The 19,701-nt window shown below is 45.5% G+C and overlaps 1 protein-coding gene across 1 annotated transcript in view; it reads right to left on the reverse strand.

Moving 5' to 3' along the window:
• Positions 1–19,701, reverse strand: part of ADAMTS17 (ADAM metallopeptidase with thrombospondin type 1 motif 17) — a gene marked incomplete at its 5' end in the record, with an annotated part of 284,197 nt that overhangs the window by 46,553 nt on the left and 217,943 nt on the right. The window contains 3 exons of the mRNA XM_019637849.1: positions 9,270–9,405; positions 11,920–12,079; positions 14,839–14,996. Of these exons, the coding sequence (XP_019493394.1) occupies positions 9,270–9,405; positions 11,920–12,079; positions 14,839–14,996 (454 nt within the window). The remainder of the gene's footprint in view (positions 1–9,269; positions 9,406–11,919; positions 12,080–14,838; positions 14,997–19,701) is intronic.

Below are 19,701 nucleotides of genomic sequence, written 5' to 3' on the forward strand. Positions count from 1 at the left end.
TCCTTCCTTCCTTCCTTCCTTCCTTCCTTCCTCTCTCCCTCCCTCCCTCTCACTCTTCCTTGGCCCTACGCAACCACCAATTGACTTTTGGTCTCTATGGATTTGCCTATTCTGGATAGTTCATATAAATAGAATCATTTAATATGTGGCCCTTTGTGTCAAGTCTCTTTCATGGAGCATAACATTTTCACAGTTCATATATGTTGTAGCATGTGTCAGTACTCCATTCCTTTTTATGGCTGAATAATAGCCCATTGTATGAATAGAGCACATTTTGTTTGGTCCATTCATCTGTCATTTCCCCCCACTTTTTGGCTCTTATACATAATAATGCTGTCAACATCTGTACCAGGGTCATAGTGGCCTCTTCGAACGAGTTGGAAAGCGTTCCCTTCTCTTCTATTTTTTTGGGAAGAGTTTGTGAAGGATTGGAGTTAATTCTGCTTTAAGTATTTGGTAGAATTTCACAAGGGAAAGACTTCTGGTGCTGGACTTTTCTTTGTGGGAAGTTTTCTGATTAGTAATTCAATCCTTTTACTTGTTACATGTCTGCTCAGATTTTCTATTTCTTCTTTATTCAGTTTTGGTAGTTTGAACTTTCCAGGAGTTTGTTCATTTCATGTTAGTTATCTAATTTACTGGCATACAACTCTTTATAGTATTCCTTTATAGTCTTTTTTAAATTATTATTTCTGCAAGGTCTATAGTAATGACCTCTCTTTCATTTCTGATTTTAGTAATTTGAGTTCTCTCTCTCTCTCTCTCTCTCTCTCTCTCTCTCTCCCTCCCTCCCTCCCTCCCTCTCTCTCTCTTTGGTCAATCTAGCTAAATGTTTGCCAATTTTTGTTCTCTTTTTGGTTTCACTGATTTTTCTCTATTGGTTTTCTATTCTCTATTTCATTAATATATCTTCTAATCTTTATTATCCCTCCTTCTGCTTGTTTTAGTTTTAGTTGGCCTTCTTTTCCAATGTCTTAGTGTGGAAGGTTAGTTATTTATTTGAAATATTTCTTCTTTTTTAATATAGATATTTACAGCTATAAATTGTCTCCTAAGGACTGCTTTAGCTGTACTTCCTAAGCTTTGGCAAGTTGTATCTTAATTTTTATTCATGATAGTATTTCCTAAATTCCCTTATGATTTTTCTTTGACCCGTTAATTGGTTATTTAGGAAGTGTTTTGTTTAATTTCCACATATTTGTGAGTTTCCAAAATTTCTTTCTGATGCTGATTTCTAATTTTATTCCATAATGGTCAGAGAATATACTTTGTATTATTTCAGTCCTTTTATATTTGTTGAAGTCTATTTAATGGCCTAGAATATGGTCTATCCTGGAGAATGTTTCACATGCATATAAGAAGAATGTGTATTCTGCTGCTGTTGGGCAGAGCACTTTATAGATATCTGTTAGGTCTAGTGGATTTATAATGTTGTTTAAATCTTACATTTCCTTGTTGATCTTCTCTCTAGTTTGAAAAATCCATTATTGAAAGTTGGGTATTAAAGGCTTTAACTATTATTGTTGAACTATTTTTCTCTTCATTTTGTCAGATTTTGTTCTGTGTATTTTAGGGCTCTGTTATTAGGTTTATGTGTTTATAACTGTCATATCTTTGATGAAGTGCCCTTTTAGCGTTATAAAATGTTCCTTTTTAACTCTAGCAATGTTTTTTCTTAATTTTAAAATCTATTTTGTGTGATATTCATATAGGCATTCTTGCTTTTTATGGCTTCTGTTTGGATGATATGCCTTTTTTCCATCCTTTTACTTTCGATCTTTGTATATAAATATGCACCTGTAAGAAGAAAAGAATAAACCTTCCCTAGGACAAGTTGCTCCTATCTGTGGACTAGTCATTCCTGCAGGGGATGCCAGCCAGCCTCAGCTCTACCAGCAATGGCCTTCAGTATCCCCCAAGGACAGGACTGTTCTGGAGGCTTCCACTAAGCACATCCCACGCTCACTTCTGAAATATCCCTACAGAGTCTACAGAGTCTATAAGTTAGGAATCCCCCATTGTCCACGCTTACTGCAGAGCCTGTCCTTCCATGGTCTGACGTTTTCTCCAGAACCTGGAGAACACGTATTTCCCCTTCATTTCTCATGGATCATTGTGATCTTGATTGCTTTTGTTGCTCAGACTGAGTTTCAACTTTTCCTTTCCTGTAACCGTACATAAAAATCAAATGCAAACATCAAATGCATATTGCTCTTTATATTTAATTACTCGGAAAAGTCAGGAAGAGAGCAGATTTGTTCATTGGTCCCAAGGTCAACAGGCAAAGCATTTCTCAGCAGGAGAGTTATGCTACTTGGGAAACTGCTATCTGGGAATTCTCTTGTCTTCCATAAGGATCAATGGGAAAGAAGTTCAAATGACCAAAGGGTTGAGTACGGAGGAAAAGAAGAAGACAGAATAGTAAATTTCGAAACAACTCTGAAATGCTTTCTTTCTCCATCTGGAATGTTGCCTAATTCAGGCAAAAAAGTAAAGGCTTCAAAACTCTACTATTTCATTTGAATATAAGTGAGGTTCTGGAATTTGGGTAGCGTCAGAAAACAGTTCTGGAATTCAACTAAATTTCTCCTCACCATCCACATACCATAAATACGGGACTGTGCTGGTCACCATTTTTGCCTCAAGCACTTTTTCTTTATTTCGTATGGTTTATGGGGCGCCCCTCATCCAAGACCTATGGCCATATGTCCAGATGTCTGGAGAGTGGCCAAACCTGAGAGAGGGAAGCCCCAATGGAGATCCCCAGACTATCACTATTGACCTATAGGAATGTACAACCCCAGGCTTTGCTCTCCATGCCCGTGAGTGGTCCCAAGTCTTGGGTTACTGTTCTGCCAACTGGGGAGTGGGAGAGGGAAGTATCACGGGTGGCCTCTTCCAGCTTCCCATATCCAAGTCATACTGGGCAGAGGAGTGACGATTAGATTTACGTACCTATTTTATTTTAAAGCAAAGAAAAGCTTTCAGTTTCACACTAGTTCGAAATGGATTAAACAATGGTATCTTTTCAGATTTTGGCTGTACCTAAAGGTCCACATGTTGTAGGCTTCATTCTTAAGTGATGATCTCATACACACACACACACACACACACACACGGAACATGCTTTCATAAAAACATGAGGGATTCCATTCAATTTTCACCCAAAACAAGGCAATCCTGGTTAAGATATTTGAGCACAGAGGACAAATTCAAAATCCAAACACACTTCCTTACAGATGACGATTCAATTCGATTGCAAAATATTTAATATTCTTTTCCGAATCACCCTAATGCAATATACGGTACAGTATGTACTGCCTGGAGGAAGTTCAAATCATAAATACTATAGAGAAATATCTAATCGCTTGGAATGGACTTTTCGAGTGGCCAATAAGCTCTAAAAGTCTGCAAAACCATTAAAATCTGCTGGAGCACGAGCTCTGTGTTCCAGAACGAGCCCATGACCTGTCACAGCCTTGCTCCGTGACTATTTGGGTTAGGCACACGGTTACTCTGCCAGACGATGGTGGGACTTCTTCCCTGTAGACCCTGGTCAGCAAGGTGAAGGTCGCCGGCCGCAGTATTAACAGCTGAGCCGATGTGTGATTTCTGCCTCTCCTGCCAACGTCAGGTTTGTCGATATGTTTGTATTGGTGTGCAAGATGCTGGAGAGAGGCCATCTGCTCCATGTGTCAGATTCCAGACTCCATATGGTTATGGCAGGGTTTGGGAGACGTATCCACAGAGCTCGGGGCAGGATTAGAATAAAGAGGTGCTAATGGCGTGCAATTGGGACGGTAAAGGAAACTGCCGGGAACTCGATGGAAAAAGAGGGTTGAAGAAAATTAAAGGGAGATCAGGGGAAATAAAGGAAAATATAAGAGAAAAAGACAAACATCTCTGCTATTTTAAAGGTCAAAGAGTAATAATATAGGAAGTCTCCTTCGGCTTGCCAGATTCAACAGTGAGTTGCATTTTGGCTTCTTTCATAGAGTTGACACCATCAGGCTGTTGGGTTCTGCTTCCAGGTTACAGCCTCTGTGTCCCAATCGGCCTGCCTCACCTGGAGCTGCCATTTGTTCTCCGGATCCTGCACACCTCCGACCCACACCCGCTTACTCAGGTTCAGTTTTTACTTATGGATTAAATCTCTTTCTGATTACCTAGAATTCATTTTCTAAGATCAACCTGTTCACTTTTCTTCACTTATTAGCCTGCGTCCATGAGTCTTAGGAAAGATTCATGACAACTAGATCATGCTACACAATAATTCAGGTGTTATTGTCCAAACATGTGTGTGCATATATGTATATGCAGAATATCTGTACATAATACCGGGAATACCAAAAAAGTGTATACAAGTACACACTTTGGTCAATGCTGTTCAAGCAGTAGTTTGTTGTCATCAGAAGTGTCTGGACGCTGATGGTAACCACTTTGAGAACCTCTTGTAATTGCAGAAGTCAAACGTGACTTGTATTCACCTTTTGTTATCGGTGTATATTGAGTATTACAATTTTAATACAGTGTTCCTTTCTTGAAATGTGTAAACATTTTTTGGCACCCTCTGTATATACAGTAAAACCTTGGATTGTGAGTAACTTGGTTTTTGACTGTTCCACAAGACGAGCAAAGATTTCTAATACATTTTAAAGTGGTAAGCGAGCGATGTCTTGCAATATGAATAGTTGGTTTCTGGAATGAATTATGCTCGCAAACCAAGGTATTACTATATATATATATATATATATATATATATATATATATATATATACACACACACACACATTAAATAAATAAAACTAGGATTTGTAAGAGTTTTAAAATCTATCGGGTCACACATTTCTTTAACCAAACAATAAATACTCTCTGATGAGCCATGGTACTTCATATTCACGTGTCACTTTGGCGCGATCACTTCACAAGTTACATAAACGTTTAACCACTATGCTGTACACTTGAAACTAATATTGAATGTCCACTGGAATTGAAAAATAAAAAAAATTGCAAATTAAAAAAAATTAAAAAATAAACAGGAAAAAAAACCAGCGTAAAATCGAATGGTTCAAAATAAACAGACCAACAAACAGAACCAGCCTAGAGTAGGCCACCAGGCACCTTCCACGGGCTGTCTTCTCTTTTACCAAGTTTACTTTCTCCTCTGCTTTTGGAAATTCCACTCATTCTTTAAGTCTGAGCCACATGATTTTACAGAGTCAGGAAGGGAAGGGAAGGCAGAGTGACAGAAGGGAGGGAAGGAGGGAGGGGGAAACCTAATATTTATCACGTTACATGAGAGCAAAGCGTTGACTGTCTTTCTCATCTCTAAACACCTTGGTACCTAGAACAGGTCCTGGCAAAGGGGAAAGTGCTCGGTAAAGATATGGAATGAATGAAATTACTGACACTGTACCGTGTGCTCAGGGCCATGTTGGATGCTTTTAAAAAGAGTAGTGAACAACTGGGCCATATTACTATATGACCCAGCAATCCCTCTCCTGGGTATCTACCCAAAAATCTGAAAACATTTATCCATAAAGATATATGTGCTCCGATGTTCATTATAGCTTTTTTTACAGTGGCCAAGTGTTGGAAACAACAAAACTGTCCTTCGATAGATGATTGAATAAAGATGTGGTACAGATACACAATGGAATACTACTCTGCCATAAGAAAAGATGAAATAGTGTCATTTGCAACAACATTCGTAGATGTTGAGATTATTATGCTAAGTGAAATAAGTCAGACAGAAAAAGTCGAGAACCATATGATTTCACTGATATGTGGGATATAAAACTGAAAGCAACAAAGGAACAAGACAAACAAATAAAGAAACAAAATCTCACAGACACAGACCATAGTTTAGTGGTTACGAGAGGGTAAAGGGGGTGGGGGGTGGTAGATGAGGGTAAAAGGGGGTCAAATATATGGTGATGGAAGGAGAACTGACTCTGGGTGGTGAACACATAATGTGATCTATAGATGATGTATTACAGAACTGTACACCTGAAACCTACGTAACTTTACTAACCAATGTCACCCCAATAAAATTTAATTACCAAAAAAAAAAAAAAACGTAAATACAACAACATGCCCTCCTTCATACACTAAGAGAATGCATTCCATGAGGCAGCGCCTTCAGACCTCAGGCTCATGCTGAAGCTGTGGCCCCAGCACGTCAGTTGGCAAAACAAGAGCCAGCAATAACCTAAGGCAGGGCCAGGAAACCCATCGCTCAAGAGCCAAGACCGGCCTGAAGACTGTTTGTGCACAGCCCAGGGGCTAACAACGGCTTTGACATTTTTAAAAGGGCTATAAAACAAAGAAAAGCAGACACCAGAGACTGTATGTGGCCTGCAAAGCCAAAAGTATTTACTATCTAGCCCTTTACAGAAAAAGTGTGCTGACCCTTGTTCTAAGGAGGCACTCAGAATTTGCTCTGTAGTTACTTTTATTCTAAAGTGTGTTTGGTTTGAACTTGCATTCAACCATAATGACACTGCAGGACTGGGGTCTGTCTGTGAGTGTTCTAGGGCTGTCCACACATACTCGATGTTCTTAGAGCAGCTCCGAAGCACTCAGTTATACAGCACACACCTTTGTTAACTCGTGCTTATGTGACTTTTTTCCCTAGGTGTTTTCCAACATGATTTTCTGGTTAGAGTTTTGCAGCGCAACAAAGCCCCCTCCCAGAAGATGTGTGGGTGGTAAAGTCAGAAAGGGGCTATATTGGCCCACTTGGTGTAACGATCGGAGGGCTTTGCTTTGGAGCTTTGCATGCATCTGGAATCTAGTTGAAATACTCGAGTTGTGACCTGATTACCTCTCTCTTCTATGTTTCCCTAATCTGGGAAATTTTTGGTCATTGTTTCTTCAGTGATTATTTTCTGTTCCAGTGTTCTTTTCTTCTCTTTCTATGACTCCAATTATCCTTATGTGAGCATGGTTCATATTGTACCACAGGTCACTGAGTCGCCATCATTGTCAACCATCTTTTCTTCCCATTTTCCAACTGGATAATTTCTATTCTTCTATCTTTTTTTTTCCCCCCCATCATTTCCGATCTGCTGTTAGACCCACTGAACGATTTTTTTTTTTTTTAAATTTCAGATAGTGTATTTTTCAGACTTAAAATCTGGTTCTTTTCAGAATGTCCTTTTTTGGCTTAGATTTCCTATGTGTTCATTGATTATGACTATATTTTTGTTATGCCTTTGAGCATAATTATTAATAGCTTCTTTGAAATTCTTGTCTATTAACCCCAACATAAATGTCATCTTGGCGTCGGTTTCCATTAACTACTGCCTTCTCTCGTGAGTATGGGTCACATTTTTCTGTTTCTCTGTACGTCTAAAAATTTCACATTGTTTCCTGAACATTGTGAATGCTATATTTACAGCAGTGCTGTTCGATAGATATAAAATGTGAGCCACATATGTGACTTTAATTTTCAACTATCCACGTTAAAAAAGAAACAGGTAAACATTTTAACCATAGCAATATTGTATTCGACTAGTGTATCCAAAATATTATTTCAACATGTACTCAATATTAAAAATAATGAACATATTTTACAATATCTTTCCATACTAAATCTCTGAAATCTGCTATTTTATATTTACAGCACATCTCAATTTAGACTACCTAGTGGCTACCACATTGATCGGCACAGCTCTAGAGGATCATTCTAGAAGCATATTGAGGGTGGGCCGAATACAAGCTACTCTATCATTATGGAAAGCAAAATCCTTGACTGACAGTTTGTAAGTTTTATTCCTTGGCATTCTGCAGAGGTGCCATGGGCTGTGAGATGGCGGGGGGAGGCGGGGGCTGAGTGCACTGGGCTATGTTTCCCCATGATATCTGTGCCTCGATTCAATAGAAGCAACTCTGACTTTATGTTTCATGTATTTCGTTGCTGTGCATAATTTAAAAAAGTATTTTGATACTAAAAATAGTTTGAAAACATGATTTAAAAATACGATTCTTGAATAGATGCCTAAGACCTTTCTTGCTCATCCATACCCTTGAACCTGTACTGACCTTTCCTTTTCTTGATTCATTACCCTGTTTTCTAATCATGTCACAAGAACCAGGCCATCTCTACTTTCAGGAGAAGTGGCTGTGGCCTATCTGATCTTTGAGCTGACATAGTGGCAAGTCCTTCCTTCTTTGGCCCCATATGTGTGATTGATTGATTGATTTACTGATTGATTGATGACTCTGTGGGCTGGCTGCTCATACCCAAGACACTCAAGAAAACTTCCAAAATTGAGCTGTTCCTTGTAGCCTTCAGCGTCAGGGTAGAATTTAAGTCTTAATGTACCAAGGAACACATACACCCAAGGAAACAAGTCTCACCTTCTTCCTTTCCCCCCGATTTTCCCTCTCTCACACACGTTTTACCAGCTTCACTAAGCAAAGGGAGTTGGCACCAGAAAAACCAAATGCTTTGTGAAACATTTTGCAACAGGCAAGTGGTACACATTGGGCTTATGAGACCCCAACACCGCCATGTCAAAAGTCCAGCCTCTTTCCAAAAGGTAAACATGCCTCAACCTGATACACAGAACCACAAAACACAAACCAAGCACCTCAAATGCAGAGCAGAATGGGAGACCAGGGGTGATAGTACCCAATATGACAGAGTCATAGTTCTATGCAAAGTCCTGCCAAAACGTGACTGGAAATCAGGAGGTTTAACCGATGAGCACGTCTCATACAATTTATCTCAGCTGGCAGCCCAAGAGAATTTGTTTCATGGCACGTGGGTAACACAGCCATGAGAGCTGGGGCTGGGAACACAAGGTCTGATGGGTTCCAAAGAGTGAACACTGAGACCTGTACTCACTGGAGTCCATTTCAGCTGCTGCCAACACAGGCTGAACACACCACTCACCTGTGTGCAGTTACTTACTCAGGAGCACTCCCACTCTGACATGGATTTCCTTTTTCTTCAAGACAAAGCAATTGGGGAATTGACATGGACCATTTGAAAGTCTATGACAATGGCTACTTTTGCTCCATAGCTGTTCCTCAAGGTCGGCGTCCCATAGGATGCCTTCCAGCTAGCATTGTACATTCCCATCAGAGTTCTGGCTTAGTAGCCAGAGATTTGGTCTTTCGAGCAGGTACAATTCAACCAGGAATATGGCACAGAGTGGTGCTACAGTATTCACTGTGTATCACCATGACCCCCCTGCCCCATTCGTGGGTGTGGCTGTGCCCTCCCTGGAGGGCCCACGCTGGAGAACACAGCTCCTTACCGTGACTGGCATGGGTGTGAGTTGCACCTTCGGACCTGGGGCTCTGGACGGCTTGCTGGAGGGCAGTCGCTGTCGTTCACCAAGGTCGTGGTCTTGTTCACAATTCGCGTGCAGGACACAATGGTTCGACGTTCCCCTGGAAACCAAACCACAGGAAACTGAGGGCCTGTAGCTGTACCCGCCTGGAAAGGCCATGCTTATGGAGGAGCGTTCAGAGGTATCTTTTGATCAGCTTGTCATTTAAGTGACTGATTCGTCATCAGGGAGGGAGAACTATAACCTTAGTGATGAGGGTGTGTAAGACATGCTTAGGGCAGTATGGGGCAGGAGGAAAATTCTAGAATAAGATCAGAAAGAGGCAACACCTCAGATCATCTGTGTCCTTGGATTGCTAGGGATTCACTGAGGCCAAAGTTCTGATTGGGGTCTTTAATTTCCACCCACGGTTGCCAATCTCTCATGTGTTCATTTGATGTTTAAAATCCATGGAGTTCCAGTCTTGATTAAATACCCCTACATCAGTTCTCACCAGAGGTCATAGCTTCCTATTAGGGAATTTCGATTTGCTGGGGAGAAGTGAGAAAAAAGGACACACAGAGACCTGCATCTAGAGCCCATCTGAGAACTTGTCTAGCCAGCCAACTGCTACTTGTGTCAAAGTCACCTCCTCTTGGGGAAACTGCGCTAACCTGTCACCCTAGCTGGAGGTGGCCATTTTCTTGGGTGTTCCCAAACCACCTTACCCACTGCTTGGCCCTGGACTTTGTTAGGGAGGAAAATTATGGGTAGCTAGGTGGGTGGCCTCTGGAGCCAGGCTGCCTGGGTTCAGACTTGGCTCAATCATGATCAATAGTAAGCCACCATGTTTCTGTGGCTCAATTTCCCTTCCCGGACTGGTTCACTTAACCTCCCTGTGCCTTAGGGGTCTTCAGGGATGGTTAAAATGAACTGATACATGCAAAGTGCTCAGAGCAGTGCATGTTAACTATATTCCTGTGTGATTATTATTTGGGAAGTGTGGCAACAAAAGATGAATAGAATGTCAAGCACCACTATTAGTATTTGGACCCCAGACTCCTTGCTTGGTCTGACTCCCGGGGAATTTGTCATGTAGGAATAACTCAACGTTATGGAGTCCTGAGCTACACTGCCAGCACCCCCTGCCCACAGCTGCAGCCTTGTGAGGTATAGAAAGCACGGGGGCACCTGAAGCCACATTTCAGTTTTGGCTGCAGGTCTGACAGCTGTGTCAGGGAGCTGGGAGTCATCGGTGTCATACAAGGATGCCACTGGGACAGCAGCGACACAGCAGCCCTCCCTCTACCCTCAGGGAAGGGAACCTTCTCACTATTCCATTTGGACCATGCCTGGTTTGCAGCAAGTTGCCCAAGAGGAAAGTCTAGTGACATTAGGAATATGGGCGTTGGCTGGATTTGGAGGTTGGAGGGCCATCAGCAGAGGGACAGCTGAGCGACAGGGGGACTCTCAGGGAGAGGTGAAAACTAGAAGGATCACAGGGCTGATGGCGGAACCCTAAGGCTGTGCCGACTGCCATGGGCTGCTTGAGGCAGAGACTGAGAACAAACAGTGAGGGTGGGTACCCAAGATGTGCAGGACAGGGAAGGAATTCACAGTCGACCGTGGCCCAGTCATGCTACGGCGACCATTCCTGCCCATCAGAAATAGAAGCAGCCCCTTTAATGGCAAACAATCCTCTACGTACTGGATATCTGACTAACGTCATCACAGTGGTCAATAGCAGTGCAGGGCTGGGGATGGGTGGGGTCATGCCCAGGTTCCACCCTGCCATCTCACTCTCTGTGTTGGCATTCCAGAGGCCAAGGCATCCTTCTGTCCTAACTCTGTGCCCATCAAAATCCACCCATCCTGTGTCCCACCTCCCATAGCCCCACGGTGGGTTCTGTCAGGGCGACAAATGACATTGTACTGAGGGGCTGCTGGCTGTGAGTTCCGAATTGCTTCCTATCACTGCTCCTGAGCAAAACAGTAATGAATGAACACAGTGGCTTTTATTCATACTGATTTTTGCAGTATGACAATCTCCTCCCTGCAGTGGGTGTGAGGGCGGATCATCCTTTCAGAGGTGAGGAAATTCAGGTAGAGAGAGGTAAGTCATTTGCTAAAATGTGGCAGCAAACCGTTAAATGAAGCCAGGACCCATGTTCCAGACGCTGCACAGGACATGTAGGACTTTTTCTTTCCATTGTATCCTGTAGCGGGGTCACCATGGCAAAGAGGAAAGGGTGGAGGGAGAAACATCTGCTCATGCCCAGCCACTAAGCGGTAAAAGATTAGGGTCTGTTCTGCTGATTCCCAGCGTCACCTGTCATACACCCCTGTAACATAGCCAGACATTGGCCAAACCCCCACTCACAGATCAGAGTCGGGGGCCCCATGCACAGGCAGACCAGCCATGTGGGCACAGCTCCAATGTGTCAGAGTTGGGGAGACTCTGTCCAAGCATTTTGCATCGAGATTTGCAGTGGGACCTGGTTAAGCTCCCAGGGTGCGTGGTCAGCCTGTCCGACGCTCAGGGCCCTGGCCGCAGAGGGATATGACTTCACTTCTTCCTTTAACGAGAGCCTCTCCACCCCCCACCCCCCACCATGAGCCCAAACCCAGTGCTCACCTCCCCCACACTGCACGCTGCACCCCTCCCAGCCGCTGTGAGTCCAGATGAACAGCGAGTCCTGCGGCTTCTCCGGTTCACTCTGATTTTCAGCCGTGGAGTTGACAGGAATGGTATATTCGTAATGGATTCCATAATTCTGGTCATGGAATAACAGCACCTGGATGGGCAGCGGCAGAAAAAGCCATTGTGAAATCACTCGCTAGCCTACATGGTTGCTGAGGTTGCAGGGGGAGCCTGTCAGGGGGACCCAGGTCCCTTCTGGGTTTCAGTCCATGTTCAGTCTCGGGAGCTCCTTTCCTTTCAGGGTGGGGTTCCCCAGATATTCAACTTGGGGCAGGAGCATATGTAAGTCGTCAGCGGGGAGCTCTGCTCTTTATTTACTCAGGAGGGCATCTGAGCAAGTGGCATTACTCTAGTTCTTTGAAAACGAACATCCCTCTTCACTCGCGTCACCACTCATCGCTCTGTGTAAAGCGGGTTCAAAGGCGAACACTGCCCACTGCAGGGGGAGCTGTGGACATCTGGTCGGGAGCCCAAAGATGCGTGAGCCTTCCCACCAGCAAGGAGCTAGGATAACAATGATGCCCACTGGGTGGCAGAGGCCTGACTCAGGGCTTAAAGCTCAAAGTGAGGGGTGGGGAGCCATCCTTCAGCTTGGGGACTGTGGGGTCTGAAATCCTGGTGAGTGAGGAGATGGATGGGTCCACTCTTTGTCTGGTCATGCATGTGACAAGCCTTATAAGGACAGAGATGCTCTACCAGCTTAATCTGTCTACATCAATGGTACAAATTAATGGTGCGAAACAAGCCCTCCTGTGGGCGCTTGAAGTGGCCTGGCCGTGGGTGATGTGTTCTCAGGCTAGGCTTGGAGCCAGTGGGTCCTCCTGGGTCTAAGCAGCTAGCGAGTTCACTTCCAGCCCGGGAGCCCCGGAGAGCAAGCCAGCGGGAGCTAAAGGCAGGGTGTGCAGGGCCCACCTGCCCTGACTTGGGGAAAGCCAGATGGGAAGTGTGCCAGACACAGGAGCCATCATCCCTCCCAAACATTCCTCGGCCTCCAAGGGCTTGGGTGCCAGGGTGGGGGTGGGGTGCTCAGAGCAGTCCAAATAGCATAAACACGCATTTCTCCAAGAAGTGGATGCAACAACGTATTTGGAAAAATGCCTCCAATTTAAAAAACAAAAACTCTTTAAAAGAGATCTTTATTATCTCAGTATGGGAATCAGACTGGTGAATCGCAAATCCATATGAAACCAATTTCATGCAATTTTGCAGCCACATATAATTGGTGTGCCTGTGCATAACTGATTTCAAATGCGGGTCCCCATGGCTCTCGATGTGCTCCCGACCCTGCAAGCAAACAGTGTGTGCACGCTGGTTTGGGGACAATGGGATTCTATTTGCAGGCACTTCTTATTTCTAGGTTTAAAAACTTGAAGTAACCATCATATTTCAAGAGAGAACAGTGATTACTATGAAAGAGGGTTGGGAGTTCAGCTGCAGCAGCTGTTGCTTTCTCTGACTTATCATGGTCTGAATGAGTCCAGGCTGTGCATTTGCTAACGCTCCACTCCGTGTATGAAAGCTTTTAGGAACGATGGGAAACGTATCCATCTTGGCATTAGCTCGACAAAGCATGTGCTAACAGGTGACATTTCGGTACAGGTTTCATCTTGTCCTCTGCTTCCTCTTTTAGCCCCTCCAAAAGCATATCTGCTTTTACATCAGAACAGGAGGATTTGTTCTAAGGATTTGGTCTAGGAGACAGTCTTATCACAGAGAAGTGACTGGGGTACAGGCTCTTGGGTCCTAGAAACCAACTTGCAAGTGTCTACCTGCATGAGACCTAGTGGACTGAGTGTTACAATGAGAGATTTCTAGACAGTCTATGTCCTGTAGGAAAGCCAGCTTGCTGTGCGCTTATGAGAAATTATAATTCTATAGTGCCATCGCAGGCAACATTGCATCCATTGCCAGGGCTCACGGGCACAGTTGTTCCCTTGGGAGATTCCCTGGGAGGTGGCCAAGGAATTCTTTGGGTGTCACCTACCCTCTAATGGCCGCAGGTTGGCAGAAACCACAAATTAACAGGGACAAAGAACTTCCAAGCAGAGACGGTGCCAAGCACTGAGGATAAAACGTGCTTTGATTATAGACACACAGGCTGCCACACATCCCGTTCTTTGGAGGGAGACACACAATCAGTAATTAGGAGCTATCAGAAGTTAGCCATGAGAGCTCCTGGATGCTGAGAAGGAATCAGTGGCACTCCTTTCCCTGGCGAACTTGGATATTCTTAAAAGGATGCATAACCAGGTGTTTCAGGTATGCACGGGGTCCTCCCTCACAGGAAAGACACAGGGGCTCCCACCTGGCCTGACTGCACAGGTTTCTTGAGACCACCCCGCGAGTAAATATCCCCACAAAACCTGGTTCTCCCTCCTGGTTCCCGAATGCTTGTTGCAAGCGGAGTCTAGAAAATTTGAGTGATGTTGGTTTGGAAAGAAACAGTCAACAGCTCATTTCCAGAAGATAATTTCCAGCGTGGACCTATAAACTGTGCGGCAGATCTATGCCATCTGATATAAAAACACAGACTCTGAGCGGGGCTGTCTGCTTAATGAGGCTGAGTCTCCCTGGCTGCCACATGGTTAAGCATTTCCTTCCTAGAGGCGGTTCCTTTTGAAAAAAGACAGGGGAGCTCTGCCAGTGAGAGTTCTGAAGCACACCACAAAAGAGATTAGATAAGAAAAGATCAAGAGAGAAGCCTGAGCTGCAGGTGGCCAGGTAAACCACCAGGAACCAGGTGCATCTCCACCCTCTCCCCTCTCCCCCACCCAAGGCCCCAGGGAAGGAGTAAACTGGAGGACCACTTAGAGTCTGAGTCTCAAGACAAATGCAAAAAGCACAGCAAGTTACCATCAAGTGCAGTGGAACTTTGGTTGGTCCTTTGGCAGAAATTTTCTCCCACAAGCCCCTGCGAACGTAGCGGACGGTCGTGCCTGCGATCTGGAATTCTCCAGGGAGCTCAATCTTCCAGTCACTGTTGATGGATCTCTTCCTGGAGTCTTTGAGAGCTGGAAAGGAAACAGAACAGCATGGAATCAAGGAGACCCGGTCTGTCATTAAAGGGAATCTGGGTGTCCTGTGTGATGAGTCAGAGGCCTCACCCTCCACGGGGGACGAGAGGGAGGCCTGACGTGGGAGAAGGTGAGCTTCCATGCAGGAGCCTGTTCCATGCAGGGGCACAGGAGCCTGGCTCATAGGGACAGCTCAGGGTCCACAGGCCCCTCTGAGAAAACTGTCCTGGCTGCCGCACCCATGTCTGCACGGGCTGTGTGTCAGCATCAACTCACAGCGTGGGGGTGCGGGGAGGACCACCTGGGGTGGGGACAGCCACAAAGGGTTTTCTGATTGATGAATGGATTCTATTTTCATGGGTCCGAGGCTACAAAACAGGTTTTGCTGCTTTTGCAAAAAAAAAAACCCACCCCAAAACAGGTTTTGCTGCTTTTGAAACCCCCCGCACCCCGCATCATTCATTTCACAATTACCTTCCTGGGGCTTTTCAAGGAGGGGAGCCTAACTCCAACATCTCTTAAGGATTTGCTACCTCTTTGCCAGTCAAGTAAACATTCCTTTAAGAAATAAGCATTATCCTTAAGAAGTACAAACTGCCAGTTACAAAAGTAGTCAAGGGGATGTAAAGTACAGCACAGGGAATATAGTCAGTAATATTATAATAATATTATAATATTACTATCTGTGTCAGGTGGGTACTAGACTTATTGGGGTGATCACCTGATAAGGTATATAAATATCTAACTACTATATTGTCACCTGGAGCTAATATAATATTGTATGTCAACTGAAAAATAAATTAATTAAACACAAACAAAAAGAAATAAGCATTGTCCTATTAAATATGAGAGCCTGGGAAGCCAAGCTGCCCACAGATACGGCGATGACACGTAGCTGACACCATGCGGGTGGTGGGGTCCCAGGGCCTCAGGTCTGCACTTGGCTTGCTCACTACTCCTCTTTGTACAAAATGTGTTGGAAGATACAGGGAATCAACATTTTGCTGATTGGCCATAAGCAAAAATCTGCTTTTTCATACAAGCCATGTATGTCTTATTATCTGAGTCCTCACTTCGATTTGCACTCATTCTCAGGAGCAGAGCACTCTGCAGTGAAATTTTGTTGTTTTTGTTTTGCTCTGTTATTTAGGGAAGGGGAGGGGAGGGAGGAGAGGGAAGGAGGGAAGGGAGGGAAGGGAGAAAGGGAGAAAGGAAGAAAGGAAGAAAGGAAGAAAGAAAGAAAGAAAAACCCTAACTAGAACCTACTCTGGAACTTGGGAGAGAAGGTGGAAAATGACAAGTGACAGCCTTTAAGTCTCTTCAAAAACTGAAACCCCCAGCCCACCTGCAGTCCACACCCACTGCATGTGAAACCCGAGTGCCCTGGTGCCCCAAAAGCTCTCCATGACTTTGGGACCCTCAGTCTACACTGAGCAAAATCAGGTTCTGGTCCACTGTCCCCTCCCTGCCCACTGAGGCCAGCCATAATATGCGCACACGTAACACCAATTTCAGATCACAAGAGTTGAAACCCAACAGGGGTTTGGGTGAAGCCTGAATTCATGAGCTCCAGGCTGGGTTAGGACCCAGTGGGTCCAGTCCTACTCAGGCCACAGGCAGCTGGGGGACGCTGGGCCCTCGCTTCCTCATCTCCAGGACATCATGGTCCCAGGGCTGCTCCTGTCCAGCCATGCTGCAGGCACACAGAGGAGACGCCTGCTTGGGACTCCCCGCCTACAGGATCTGCCAAGAGAAATCAAGGGGAATAAACGGGAAGGGCTGTTTCCAGCAGAGCGACTTCCACTGGGGCTTCATATCCAGGGCTGTGCATGGTGAGCGGGGGGACCATTATTGGGCTCCGGGAAAGGCTTAGGAGACAGAAAGCTCCACCCCTCAGAACTGAAGGTTTTCCTTCAAGAAATTCTCCTGCTATTGAAATTTCCTGGCTGCTCAAAAGCAGCAGGGATGCTGCTGGCCTTGCTCTTTCTGTGCCACCACCAGCAAGCCACCATTTAGGGACACAGTCTCTGCTTTAGCTCCTTCCTGTACTTTTACCCATTTCACCATCTCCAAGCTCTTTAAGGTAAAGCATTGTTGTCGGCCCTTTGTATCCACGGGTTTCCCATCCGTGAAGTCAACCAACGGTGGATCGAAAACAGTCCGAGTCCATGGGTGTGGAGAGCCAACTGTATGCCTTGTTGTATAAGGGACTTGGGCATCGATGGGGGTCCTGGAAGTAATCCCCTGCAGATACTGAGGGTCAACTGTATTGTCCTCTTCGCACCGATGAGGAAAAGGGGCACAGAGAAGTTAGGTAACCAATCTAAGGTCACACAGCTATTAAGTTGTGGAGTGGGGACCTGAATCTAAACTGATCGAGCTCAGCACTCTTCTAACTCTAGCCAATTTTAATTCCCATGTTCTTTAGGTTATAGCATCCATGTGGATCTTTATGACAAATGCTGAAATGTTCACATAAATGTCTTACTTCATCTCAAAGAGAACAAATTCCAGGCGCTAATCACCACAGGGTCTCATAGTCTACATGCCTTTATAAAAATAGCTAACCTTATGGAATTCCAAAGCTTCCAGTGAACTAATAACCTAAAATATAGTTGGTTATGTCAATTATCAGTGAATTGAGGTAAAGGCTAGCACCCCAGGGTCCTTCCTAACATAAGCTCAGCACCCCGAGACTTGGAAGGCCTGGCACACGCATCCATGTCTTATACTGTGTTCACCCCTCTGTTTCCACAGGGACCCTGATACCCCCAACGAGGTGGCTCTCCCCCACCGGCCTTGTTTGTGCATTTCCCTGGCCCTTTCTGAAAAGTGCTTTAAAGTGACTTATTGAAAAGTGACTTATAAACTGAAAACTACCCGCCTCCATGCCAGAGGTCAGGAGCCTGGAAAAAGTGCAGGAGGGTCCACGTGGAGATTATAAAACCATCCACAGGTACACTGTGCAGGGGTGTGGGGCCGACCTGGGAAGCCCCGCTCGTCGGCAGAGGCACTGCTGTGGGTGAGACACAGGGGAGCAATGCAGAGCCAGCTGGGGCTTGGGGCGTGCCACCCTCCAATCCCCAGAGCAGGGTCTTGCTGGTCAGTAGGGGGAGTGCTGAGAGGGGTGGGCGGAAGAGACATTCCAGGAGGTGGTCTGCTGGGTGGGTCAGGTGGGTCAGGGCAGGGCACAGGAGTGAGTGTGGTCGTGGGAGAAGGGGATGGATGTGAGAGGCAGGCTGTGGCTAACCCACTTTTTTAGAACAAGACCCACAGCTGAAAGGGGGGAAACATGTCAGACCGTGGAGCACTGGCGACAAGCTCTCTGGTGACAGAAGCCTAGATTTATAGCACTGTGTTACCCAAGCTGTAAATGGTCCCACCATGGCAGAGTTCAAGTTATGCACGTGACCTCAGTGAACGCAGAGCGGCAAAGAGATGGGAACCAACAGCTCTCCCAAGCCACAGGCCACTGCCATGGCATTCCCATGAGTTCTGGAGGCGCCTGGCTTGGCTTTGGAGGTCCTGGTCTGGAGCTGCTGAGTTGGTGAAATCTCACACTCTCATAGCTTTGGAGGATGCTGCAGAGAAGCAGAGCTCTTACGGCCCCTGGGAAGAATAAACTTTGCACAGCCAGGCTCTGCTCGTGGCCATCTCCACGGAGGCTGCAAGCTTCCAGGTGCTGCAAAAGCAGGTTTTCAACCCCCTGTTGGCCCCCCACTGAGAGCTGGGACCCCTTCCTCAGGACAGTCTGATGAGGACAACCTCTCATGCATTTCTGCAGGGGGAGGAAAACACAGAAGCAGTTCAAAAGTCGGAGGTCAGCAGTTCCAAAAAGGGTGGGGCTCACTTCAAACCTCTCGGCTTTGGTGTATTTAGTCAAACTTTGCAGGTTGCTGTGGTCCAAACTGAGAAATCACACCTCGGTGCTAAAATCGGGATGAAATGACTGCATTCCTTCGAAAAGGCGAGACTTCAGCCGCAGAACATTAATGTCATGACTAGCAGTGAATAAACAGGTTTGTGTGGAGTCCAGTGAAAAAGCAACCTAGTGGGGCCGTGTCAGCTCCAGAGGAGAACGCAGGTCATCTCCGGGCCCTTCTGTGGCAGCCACACCCCAAGCCCCAGAGAGCCAGTGAGGCCGGGCTCCAGCGCCCCTGGCAGGGATGAGTTCTTTCCAAAGCCGTGTTCGTGATGTTATAGTCTTTTCTTTCTTTTTCTTTTTTTTTTTTTAAATTTTATTGGGGAATTGGGGAAGGAGAACAGTGTTGGGAATTGGGGAAGGGGAACAGCCAAGTTGTCGTTCAATCTTAGTTGTGGAGGGCGCAGCTAGCTCAGCTCCAAGTCCAGTCGCCATCCTGCCACCTGTTGGCAGCTCAGCGACAGCTCAGCTCGGGCGCAGCTAGCTCACTAGCCCATGTGGGAATCGGACCAGCCAGCGAACCTGTTGCTCAGAGCTCATGATCTTAACCAACTGAGCCACGCAACCGCCCCCGTTATATTCTTTTCTTAAAGAAGGCCTCCAACCCCCAAATTAAATAAGTTTGATTCTTGGGCACCAATGGGTATATATGCAAGCTCTTTTCGTCTGTAATAAGCATTTTCAGATGAGTTTGTCTTTGAAAATTAGGATTTTTAGACCTAAAAACTCAACTGGGCTATTAAGATCATGACAAATGCTTTGATTGACTGGGCAAATAAC

Source organism: Hipposideros armiger, unplaced genomic scaffold, assembly GCF_001890085.2.
Source record: "Hipposideros armiger isolate ML-2016 unplaced genomic scaffold, ASM189008v1 scaffold_35, whole genome shotgun sequence".
Classification (NCBI taxonomy): domain Eukaryota; kingdom Metazoa; phylum Chordata; class Mammalia; order Chiroptera; family Hipposideridae; genus Hipposideros; species Hipposideros armiger.